This window comes from Acyrthosiphon pisum, chromosome A1, assembly GCF_005508785.2.
Source record: "Acyrthosiphon pisum isolate AL4f chromosome A1, pea_aphid_22Mar2018_4r6ur, whole genome shotgun sequence".
Classification (NCBI taxonomy): Eukaryota; Metazoa; Arthropoda; class Insecta; order Hemiptera; family Aphididae; genus Acyrthosiphon; species Acyrthosiphon pisum.
This window is the reverse complement of record NC_042494.1, coordinates 98,473,847-98,486,105: the sequence shown is the minus strand read 5'-3', so window position 1 is coordinate 98,486,105 and position 12,259 is coordinate 98,473,847. Positions and strand designations below refer to the sequence as shown.

At 29.6% G+C, this 12,259-nt stretch overlaps 3 protein-coding genes across 7 annotated transcripts in view; 1 reads left to right on the top strand and 2 right to left on the bottom strand.

Annotated features, from left to right (window-relative positions):
• Positions 1-86: 86 nt before the first annotated feature.
• LOC100572267 lies at positions 87-4,126 on the bottom strand. Its single transcript, XM_003242365.4, has 3 exons — positions 3,693-4,126; positions 3,431-3,552; positions 87-838 (listed from the first exon to the last, which is right to left on the bottom strand). Exons 1-3 carry the CDS (start codon positions 3,705-3,707, stop codon positions 616-618), a joined length of 360 nt encoding a protein of 119 aa, XP_003242413.1. The 5' UTR covers positions 3,708-4,126; the 3' UTR covers positions 87-615.
• A 2,562-nt stretch (positions 4,127-6,688) lies between these two features.
• LOC100158698 (cytochrome c oxidase polypeptide IV-like) lies at positions 6,689-9,131 on the top strand. Its single transcript, NM_001162575.2, is given in 4 exon segments — positions 6,689-6,757; positions 6,845-7,102; positions 8,538-8,730; positions 8,829-9,131. Coding segments are annotated over 3 exon segments (591 nt in total). The 5' UTR covers positions 6,689-6,757; the 3' UTR covers positions 8,969-9,131.
• A 1,864-nt stretch (positions 9,132-10,995) lies between these two features.
• LOC100168340 (protein EFR3 homolog cmp44E) overlaps positions 10,996-12,259 on the bottom strand; it is a 63,292-nt gene continuing 62,028 nt past the window's right edge. For all 5 annotated transcript variants that reach the window (XM_029487877.1, XM_029487876.1, XM_003242366.4 and 2 more), the window contains 4 exons: positions 12,062-12,218; positions 11,683-11,813; positions 11,426-11,587; positions 10,996-11,351 (listed from right to left, as the gene is read on the bottom strand). In XM_029487877.1, the coding sequence (XP_029343737.1) occupies positions 11,214-11,351; positions 11,426-11,587; positions 11,683-11,813; positions 12,062-12,218 (588 nt within the window). In that variant the 3' untranslated portion in view covers positions 10,996-11,213. The remainder of the gene's footprint in view (positions 11,352-11,425; positions 11,588-11,682; positions 11,814-12,061; positions 12,219-12,259) is intronic.

The window sequence follows — 12,259 nt, the reverse complement described above, 5'->3', positions numbered from 1 at the left end:
TTTACGGCAATTTAAATGTCTAAGTACGCAGTTAGCAATAAAATCAATTTTTTTTATGAATTCTGGTAGTTCTTATTTTCTTTAAAATTATTATGGTAATGAATAATCAATTATGATTCTTACTATATAACTTACTAAACTATCTGCTATCTAAATAAATTAAGTAAATTCATTAAAAGTTTTAACTAAAATAATATAAATATTTTTGGTGTAAGTGCGCTAAGCACACTGCTTTTATATACGGTCAGCGTAGGTGTTAATCCTAAAAATGAACGAAACATTTTTTTTACTTTTTATAGTAGAAAAAATGCTTCGATTTTTAACTTCGAGCGTGGTTTCTTGTAGCAGATTGTAACTTTTTAGTAAATTGGGGAAGTAAAAGATAAGAAAAAAATTACGGAAAAACGGATCCATATTTGCATATAGTCATATAGATTACTGATTAGTTTAGATTTTAGTTCTGTTGATGAGTACAATTCGTTATAATCCCCATCGATTAAACATCCGATTACACTGATTACAGGCTTCTCACAGCTGTGATGAAAAAACATAATTTATAAAACTACATAATTGTTATGTATTTAATAGTATGTGACAGGGAACTGGTGACCCGAATTATTCGAAATAATCTCCGTTGTCTGATACTTTGGCTGGTTCTTCCTCGTAACCTTCACCATCCAGTTGCGATTCATGTTGATATTGTTCCAATTGAGCCCTTAGTTCGTCCCTGGTCCTCTGAAGCTCAGCTAGTTCAACAGCGGCGTTCTCTATCTGTGCCTTCAAGTCGATAATTTCCTCGACGTCTGGGTTGTTCACGTACATGTTCCTTCTCACGTATCTTTAATAAATTTATCCGAGTAATAAAAACGCGTAGGTTTAAAAATTATCTTTTAAAAATTATTGTTTATTAACAGCTAACGCATACATTAATATGTTAATGTCCGTAGAGTATATTTGTACACACGTTTATCAGGAGCGTATTTAAAGTTTTATTTCCTGGGAGTGGGTTTATATTTTTATTTTTTTTATTCGCAAAATATTTACCACATGTTACCAATAATTTAAAAAAATTATAGCCTTTTTATGTCTATTAAACCCTTAGATCATAGATATACTACATATCTAAGAGTAAACCAGTATAATATATCTATTGATATGAAATTTGATACCTAGTTATTAGTTCGCTACCGAACATAAAGACTATAAGAGATAGGAATATTATATATAGCTGGTGTACTCTATATTAAGTGGTCTATTAATATTTATGGGATAAGCTTTTGATCAAATGGTCACAGATAATATACTAGGTAATAACGGAAAAAAATATTGCAATATCAATGCATAAAAAAACACTACATTTTTATAAGGTTCCCGGAAATTTGTGGGAGTTGAATGCAGCACCCTCAGCCACCTCCATAATAATACACCCCTGACATATGTATATATACATATATAACAAAATATGTACTATACGCTTTTTATACATCGTAATACGTTAGTCCAACTTATGGTCGAAGTTGCAGTACTTTCTTAGGAAAAATCGAACGCTTTATTTGGGGCTTTAAAAATATAAAACATCACGACTATAAAACGAATAATAATATACATACAAAACAAAGAATAAAAGACAAATATTCAATTAAATTTATTCAAAATATTATTTCTATATTCTATATATTGTAATAGACGAGGCAATGTCCATAGTGTATATGCGTATAGGTACCTAAATGTGTGTACTTATCTTGAGTTATAACGAGTGGTCCGATCAACCGTGGTGTGTTATAACTTATAATATTATGTACGAGGTACATAATAATATATTATATAACGTATTGCGTAGAATCGTAAAATCATATGTTACGAGTTCGTATAAGTTGAGTACTAAATGCTATATAGCGTTGAAACTTTTTTGGAAACAATAACTTTACGAATTGTTGCGGTAACGTTTCTACAGCCCCCCTTCCCCTGCTGATTTTCAAATACCTTCGGAACTAAATTTGTACACACTTTAGATCAAGTTGTACAAATTCGTACAAATTGAGTAGGTACTAAATATTTATAAAAAATATTGTGATAATATAAAATAGATACCTACTGACAATAAAATGAAAATATATGTTTTCATTTGTTTTTTAATCAATTTTAGATTCAAAGTGGAGCGAGAAATGTATTGGTTTTTACAATGATGTGTTGTTTGTTTTTAGTTTTTATTTTTATTTATTACAATGGCTTATTATAGTCCTACTCATTGATTAAGTAGGTACACACGATACCTACTATGCTTAAAGCAGACTGAATTTCCGGTTTATTTATATGCGATATTCCGATAAGTCTATTACTTCGGTTATCAACATAGCTAAATATAATATGCAATTTATAAGTAATTATTTTAATATTTAATATTAAAGGCAGTTCTAAAGTTTATGAATTGTTATGTTTTACTTGTTTTCGTCAAGAATTCAGATTTATTTTAATTGTGGTTATTATACTTCACACTTCACACCCAAGTCTAAATGTTTCGACTAAAGATACGCTATTATAGTATATAATATATGTATACGTAGTAATTATAGTATACATCGTAATAATTATTACATATTTTAGTGTTTAGTACATATATATGGCTATATGCCTATATACAGTAATAAAATTATAAAATACTATATAAATATCTTATTTTAAATACGAACTACCAATGAAAACCGTTGGAAAAAAATCTTTAATGAAAATATGAAATAACAAATGGATTTTTATATACTTATATGTAGGTACATAACCTATAGAACATTTACCAATTAAAAATTTCTAAAGTGCTTGTGTGCATTTGAAAGTTTGTATAATGGGTTCTTACAATTATATGCGAGTACAATAATTTGATTTCGTATACCATTACAAAGCAGAAACTGAAGTTACGTGTACTTGAAAACTCGCGCTAAAAATACTATTAAAAGTTTCATTACACCGCTATTGCAGAATAACCTTTAAAACTTAGCTTATAGAGAAATATATTTTTTTTCTTTTATAATTATTTAAAATTTATTTTCGGTATATATTATACTATTCCAGTGAATTGCATTATATTCTACTATTATAAACAAATATATTATACCTCATCAATAGGTAACAAATAACTATTAAATTTCCATTTTGTTATTAATATATCGATAGTTCTATACATAACAATAATTTGACAAAACTGTAACATATGCTTCATTAATTCGGGCTGTAAATCATAATAATATCTTCTTTTTTATAATATTGTTATCTCTGATAAATGATAATACCTATACCTATATTTTATAATAGTTTCCGCCCGACTAATTTAATTATCGAATTACAATAAGACAATCATTGACCAGAGCAGTTTCAATATAAGCAAAAATGTTATTTTATTTAAATACAAATAAAAAATTACGTATTTTATACTTACTCAATGGGATCCGTGGGCTGTTCTTGTTCGCTATGCAACATGATTAGTACGTCAGTTAGTCTATCCAAAATACCATTTTGGTCCAAATAGTTGAGGAATTCATCCTTATCTTGTTCGCTGACCTAAAACCATAAACATTTATATATTATAGGTGTATAAGTATAATTCCTAGGTACGCTTGTTTATAAGAAAAAGAGCAAAAATATCGGTAAAATAAAAATTTCCTCAATAACTGAAATGACTTAATGTTGTGCATGCTCACCGGGAATGAATTCATTTGACAAAAATACGGTACACAGGATTCAATGAAAAATATAACTATCAAACAAAATATACACACCGTGAGTCTGATGAAATATAATATGAATATTATATAAATAGGTAGGCATATAAATCAAGAAAGTAAATACTATAGTTATAATTTTAAAAAACGTAGATTATTGCGGCCAGTATCTATAATTTTGGTAGTTATAAAAAGGTTGTATTAAATAAACAAATAAAGATTCTGTGGTCGGTAAAAATGTAAAATTTTGCGAAATAGGTTGTTAAGTGTAAAGTGAAAAGTTTATCAACTAGTATAGCCTATAGGATAGTGTAACCAGGTGCTCGAGTTAGAAAAATAAAAGAAGAGGACTTTAAACAAATTAGCATTTTTTATAATGATTAAACTCAACCTAATCCGTGGGGCTTCACCAACCATCCTAATAATATTTTAAAATTACAATAAAATAACTAACATCGTTATTTTCCGTTTAAACTTTAAATATCTAGTTACATGATAATTTTAAATTCATGTCTATACAATAATTTGCGTTCATATATTTTTATAGATTTTTTGGTTTCCGTATGAATTGCTTATTATGAACCTTATATTAAGAAAATATCCAATTTCGTAAAATTTAACTTAAATAATCCTTAGAAAAAATAAACATAGCTTTACACCAAACTTTTTTTTTAACTATTCCAATAAGAATAATTTAAGAAAAACTTGTACCTATTTAATTTACAAGTTGTAAGTAATAAAATTAAAAATTTTTCTAATTTTTAACTACAAAATAATTTACAAAATATGTTTGCGTTTTAAAAGAATTAATGTAAAACTGAACCCGGTAAATTAGGACCACACGGCGTTATAGTTAGGCTATTTCACTACATTATTGCCGTAAGTTGATTTGTTCAGTTTATCATGGGTAAAATATCATAAAGGCGATTCCTATTTTATAAATATTTCCCTAATAACAAAAATCATAAAATCGTTTTATTACAATTTCAAACAGTATTATGGGGGGGGGAAATCAAATAATTGTCTACCAAAAAGGACTATTTTCCGGTATTGTAATTAAAAAGCATTTGATAATAGAACCTACAGGCTTACATTCCTATAAGGTTATAGCCTCTTATAGGCTACCTATACCTTTATTATATTAGTGTCCAAGTATATTTGGCCAATCTTTAATAGATGTCTTAACAGTAGCTATGACGTACTTATAAATTGCACTCTGGACGCACGTGGAGGTTTTATTTGGTCCAAACAACAATTAACACCACGTCATTTGAATTTTAAATGAATTCTAAACATAGGCATCAGTGCATGACTAGATTTCATTCGCAGCGTCAATAACCTATACCTAATAACTGGAACTAGTGCGCTAAATATTTATATAATTTTAAAAAAAGTCTTAATTATCTATTTACAATTAATAATCTACAGTAATTGCAGTAATTTATCTCCAGAAATATTATTCATCCAGAGCCCTGGATTACACCACCTATAAATTAAAAATAATACCACAATAATATCCAATAATAGATGCAAACCGTATCATCACGCGTTGTCTGTCCTAAGTCTTTATAGTAGATTTTTCCAAAGTTGGGAAGTCAATTCGACAATACATGTTATTATTAATAAAATAAAGATGCTACTTAATTTTATCAAACATACTTTTGTAAGTAAATTGATATTATAATACGTCAATACCCACATAAAAGAAATTGTTTTTTTAAAATAAAAGTTGTAACGCATCTGATTTAAAACTCGGTTGACCGGTGCCTTTAAAAATTGCAGGGGCAGTCCAGACACCCTAGGCTGCCACCGTATAGAAACGCCTATGCTTCTAAATAGTATGCATTTTTGACTATACAGATAAGATAGTATAAGATAAGATAGTATTATACTATACTATAAGATTCTGAAAAATGAAAATTATAATATATCATGGCCACTCTCTGTTGGGTGGCTACTAGTTGTGGTCCAGTGATAAAAATGTCTTGCGAATTGCAGCTCGAGATTTTTTGGGGTTCATACTAATTGTGACCCAGATTGTTTTAGCGTACGTATACAGTGTGGATCAGATTTTTATGGGTATATACTAATACTAATGGGTACCTATACTAATTAAAAGTAGAAAATATAAAATTATATTATACTACGATATTTTTTGTTAATGTTTGTTCAACATTTTTTATATCTTTGCCATATTTTTTTCTGATTTTGTCATCAATTTTTTTTATAAGTTCGAACTTGTTAGTTTGGTTTTATTCTGATCGTGCCATTGCCATATCGTGTTTCTAATGAATATTTCTTTGTCTTTTTGTCTACTATATATTTTGTTCTGTGCAATGCATTCTCAGGATTCTTCAGGGGGGGGGGGGATTTGGCACTTAAAAAACAGTGGGAGATCTATCCCCCTTATCCTCCTCACCCTCGTGAGAACACCCATGGTTCTGTGATTATTTAAGTAAGACAAGAGTTACTTCTTAGTTTTGATAGGTATTAGGTATTAGGTAATAGGTAATATAAAATGATAGACATACAAATATATTAAAATGGTGAATATTATTTGGGCATCCCGTTCATACTATTTATTGTCTTTATTTTGGTATCTTGTAATTTGTTACATGAGTTAAAATGTTATATTGTACAAGAGAATAGATTCTGTTTTTGTAGTCACATGTTGATGGATTTAAACTACACAATTTGACAATGAATAATTATATAATTGAGGTACACGGGCATACAGCCGATATAGCGATATACCTATATTTAAATAAAACATTTTTCAATAAATCTGTATGTCTGTGGAGTTTTCAAAAATGAAATGACCCGGGAAATTACGGATACAGTACTGCCAACGGAGCAACGGATTTTCATGTCGCGCTAACAGCACTGAACGGGTTATCAAAACATGTGTTTATTTGATTTTCAAGCCCTTGACGATTATAATATAGTCGAAATAATTTTCCGAAATCGTTTTTACCTTTTTAACCTCTTCTGCTGCGTCGCTGCTCTAGCCGTTCGTTAACTGATCGTTACAACGTTCAACTAAGGTGAGTGGAATGAATGATTTCTTAAATAGAATCGAAGTAATTTACTTAATTCTTTTACATTTCGATATTGACATGATGTTGTTTCAGATGTATTCCCGTGCAATAGTCCGTTCGTTCTTGGCGCGCCCGTCCGCGTACAACAAACTGGCGGCCAACAGCTCAACGGCGGCCGTCTTCCAGGCTGAGCCAAAGGCACCCGTACAAGGTGTGATGCAGGTGCGCGAGGACAAGATCGTCGGCCGTGACATTGTCGGCTATGGTCTGAACGGCGAACCCCAATACTTCGACTCCATCACCTTCCCATTCCCCAGCGTTAGGTTTATGAAGAACACCCCTGAAATAGTGGTACGATATCTTTATACTTACCTAATATATAATTATGGGGTTTCTCTGTTGTGTAATAATAATAAGCATTGGTACAACAAAATCTGTTTTGCCATCACAGCACTTATTCGTAAGCTATAACAATTATTGTGTTTTCCATAAACTTTGAACATTCAATATAATAATTGTGTTTGTTTCTGTTGAATGTTACGTACCTACTTCGGGTACACCATGTTGGGCACTGGTCGTTTGAACAAATCCTGTTTACCTGAAAATTGATTAACTATATATAATTGCGAGTTTTGTTCATTATGCTGTTTGATCTTTGAGTGATTAATACTGACCGTTTAGGCAAGTATAATAAAATATACATTACTAAACGAAAGGACATTATTGTTTTGTGATTTCACGTGGTTTAATAGGTACCTAGCTACAGCTGCTGTATAATAATATTTAATTGTGGTTATTGTGCTATAGGTAGCCTAACCTACTATTATAAAGGAAATTTTAGTCATTTTAATTAAATTTAATAATGGATATAAAATTGATAATATTTGAAAGTGTTGTGCAATTTTAAGTTCCCTAAATCAATAAACTTTTTAAATGTATTCCAATACCGATAGTCCAAAGTTTGTTCAAATGGGAAGGAAAATATTGCTGCCCGAACGATGCACAACCCTCTGTGCAAGTTTGTTATTTGTAAAATGATACAGATTGAAAATAAATTTTCCCAATCAGACTATGCCCAATGTGCTGTGTTTATTGTTTTAATAAACAAAATGATTGCTATTGATTTATTTATTTATTTATTTATAATTTTTTCCCATATAAAATATTAAGAGTGACAAAACATTTTGTTAATTAAATACTCGTGTCTGTAGATCACTGATGAAATATTTTAAGAGGCTGACAGCGCACTATTTGTTTTCTCTCTCTGGCTCACACGCAACATAGACGAAATGCATTTATGCAAAATCATTTTTTCCATGTGTTTAAGTAATCTTAGAGTAAAGTCACCCATGACAAAAAAGATATAGAATAATACTTTTGAGGGAATGACTTATCGATTTGTCTAAATATTGTCTCAAAACAATTTAAACATAATTTAAATTTACAACATTTTTTTATTTATTTTGAAAGTAGAATACAAAGTCAAATAATAATAAAATATAAAATCGATATGTCATTCCCTCAAAAATATTATTCTTTTTTTATTCTTTTTTGTAATAGGTGACTTTACTCTAAGATTACTTAAACGCATAGAAAAAATGATTTTGCGTAAATACGTTTTGTCTATGTTGCGCGTGGGCCAGAGAGAGAAAACGAATAGTGCGCTGACATCCTCTTAAGCGCACCAGTAGGTTATATTATATTGTACCAATGCCTAACAATAATATTATTGATTAACAAGTAATGAGTTGTATAATATTATGTACTTTTTTGTTTCTCACACTAGGCGTTGCGTGTGAAAGAAAAGGGAGACTGGAAAAAGCTGAGTATAGAAGAAAAAAAAAAATTGTACAGAGCGAGTTTTTGCCAGACATTAGTTGAGGTAGATGCACCGACTGGTGAATGGAAAGCCATATTTGGATGGGTCATGGTCTGGATTTCTATTGCCGTTTTTTCTTTTGTCGGAGTTCGTAAATTCTGTAAGTATTGTATTTATTCTTAATTTTTTATAATTAAAACCGCTGTGGTAGTTATCAACCTTCTATAATAATACTTCCATATTAATAATCCTTTTTAGTGACAAGCACTGCTGATGACCCAACTTTATCACTTGAATATCGTCAAGCCCAATTGAAACGTATGATTGATTTACGTGTTGATCCAATTGATGGGCTGTCCTCAAATTGGGATTACGAAAAGAACACATGGAAAAGTTAATTTTTCAGACTTTTTGTATTATATTTTTTTTTTTTTTATATAGGTATATAAATTCAAAATAGTCAACTGCGAGGAATAAAATAAACAGACTATGTTAATGTAAAACAATTTGTGTAGTTTATTTGTTGAAAATTCTAGTAAATAAATAATATCAGTGTTTTTATTACATTGTTATTATTTTAGCAACTTAAAATAATTAGAAACATCAATGTTAATATCTTATGTTATTTATTGTTTACAGGATTAATCTGGAATTATATTAAATTAAGTGTGGTATATAAACAACTAATTCTAAATTCAGTTTCGCCATTTAAAATTTGTATGGCTTAGTATTTGGCAGTGGTTGGAAGTAGTGCGCTAATTGTAGCTCTCTACTTTATCTGTAGCAATTGTCGTAGCTACATTACACCTTAGATAGCAAAATACTATAGCGTGCTAAACATTTCCGGTTAGCGTAGCGAAAATTATCATTATATTGTAGCTACCTACAATCTAATTGGTCATTATTAAAATATCAATTATGATTATATTTGTTTATTTATATTATGATAATGATGAGTGTATTAGTGAAGTTTTTGTCCTGTGTCCTGTCCAGTGACCAAATGTCAAATCAGTACAAACTACAAACACTAGTTTTCAATAAGAACTATTTTGAAAACTTAGTGAAAAAGTATCGTGCTACATTTAAAGAAAAAGTAGCGATAGTGAGCTACTTTTTTTGGGGAGTAGCTGTAGCGTTAGTTCGCTACAAAAAACTAGTAGTGTCCCGATCACTGATATTTGGTGAACCGAAAGCCTAAATCCGTTAAATCTAATAGTTCATGAATTCGGGATATTGGGAATTTACTATTTAGCGTTATGATTCATGAATATGTCAAATGGATATAAAAATAAAACTCAATGTCATAAAAATAGGATCTTATATCAGTTACTAATTTTAACATTTTATGAATGTTAATTAAGTACATCATCAATTCCAATCTGAGCATTTGCACTCGGAATGAAATAAATGATAAGAAAATTAAAAACTTGACTCTGTACATAATGTAAAACAAGTAAACAACTATGCAAGTCGGATAGGACTCCTGATTTGAAATACTTTATTTTCAGATGTTGTCTATACACCATACATTTTTTATTATATTTTTTTTGTAATATATTTTATAGTTAACTTTCAGTTTATAGTAACTATCAGTTTTATATGACCTGAATATAGATTTTTTTTTAAATAAAAATAAAAAATTATCAAAATCTGACAATTCTACGGGGCGTAATGGTATGCCTACTTAAGTAATTTATGATCATCGGAATGGTTAATTTTATTTGTCCGCACAGCTTATTATATTGCCTCTGACCCACGTAACTAGTAAATTCCTGAGTTTTTTCCCCTTAATAAATAGCCGGCTCAGACAGTTTCAGTTGGTTTCTCAAAAATCCATAGGATTATATTCCACTATTTAACCATTAATCCTCAAATCGACTTAAGTGTTTTATCACACTCAAAGTAAAAAGTTTGAGCTGTCTTTATTTGATTTAAAAAAAAAAATTCAGATTTTTTGGTAGTAATGTTGAAACTAGAATATTTGAGGAAAACATTATTGCATTACGATAATATTCTCAATTGTCGATTTACTATTTAAGGAGGACAAGCTTTTAAAGTGGCAGTAGTCTGTTTTTTTTAAAGTAAAACTTCTTTCTTGAAGTGTGGGTGGAAATAAATTGTAACGAAAAATGAAACAACACGTTTGTTTATTTATTTATATATGTCCATAGCAACCAGTAACCACTAATAAACAAAAATGTCCATCATAAATTACATATTTTTTTATTTTATTGATTTTCTTCATTTTCTCTCTAATTCACTTATAATTTCACAGGCCCAATTACTTATGAAAGAAGTTCTACTTCCCCAGAGTGTAATGGTGGGCTCACACACTCTCACTTTTTTTTTTAAATACATTACATTATGATTTGTTATATTTAATATATATTTATAGATATACACAAGGGAAACAATAAACACAAAATAATAAAAACCACAATAAATATAAATATATTTTTAAATGAAACATCACCTTGGTAACAACACCAATGGCTTATTATAATAGATAAATATACACCAACAGCTTGGCCTAATACATACTGATATAAGTATATAACAACAATAAAACGTAATTGAATTTATTTTAAGTAGACTCTACCTTAAAACAATTCTGTCAATATGTCAATAAAATATACAATTTGTTTAAAACGCAAATAATTCTGGAAACAGTGTCTCATAGATGGGTATTGGCTGGTTAGTGGTTTCTACGGCTGATAGCTTGTTCGATATATCCACTTTATTGAACACATCAGTTATTTTTGAATGCAATGATTCTTCATCCTGAACATAAATTAAAGTTTACATAGGAGTTTTAAAAACAATGGCCGTTTAATTATAAACTAAACTATTATTACTTTTGATGCAGTAGAAATCGCGACTAAATCTTGGAATGACGTGTTTCTGAACATATCGCACAGCTGAGTCTGTCTGGTATTTTGTTCGACTCTGACCACGGGGTTGTCCAACAGTGAACGTTTCATGGCTTCAAATGATAGGTCTTCATTTGGAGAAAAACGCTATAGAAAATACAATTTAATTTTAAAATAGGTATGTACAACATAAAATATAATTCTAAAATATTAATATCATAATATTCTCAATTAATACTGACTCTTTGCATTGCTGGAGTGGAATTGACACTGTCTAAATCTAAATTGCTCAGATCAGTAAAACTTCCTTTCATTGACATATTAGTGTTTTCAACCCAGCTACGTCTGTGTGCCAGTACTGGACCAGTCTCAGCTATAATTAAAGTAAAAATAATAAAGACCAAATACAAAGTGGATGGAACAGTGTTTGGATGAAACGGTCATTATTTGAATTTTGAGAAAAAAAAATTAAGACGTGTATTTTATGTTAAATAAGTACTCATCATATTTCATATTTTCCAAAAAACTGATTTGAAAAGTATTTGAACTTCATAACACAATTAACAATTAGTAGCAACTTTTCAACTCTAAACATACTGTATACGTTAAATTAAAACATACTTGTAATATCAATTCCTGAAGCTTTTAGAGCTTCGGTTAGTTCTGGTTCTTCAATTAACACGCCGGCCGGCAATAGGCTGGAGGACTTAACTTCGTTATGAACACTTAACTCTGGTAGCAAATGAGTGGCGCTTAATAATTTTCTCTGTTCAATTACCTGAAAAACAATTTTCATTGATGTTCTGAACAATACATAAA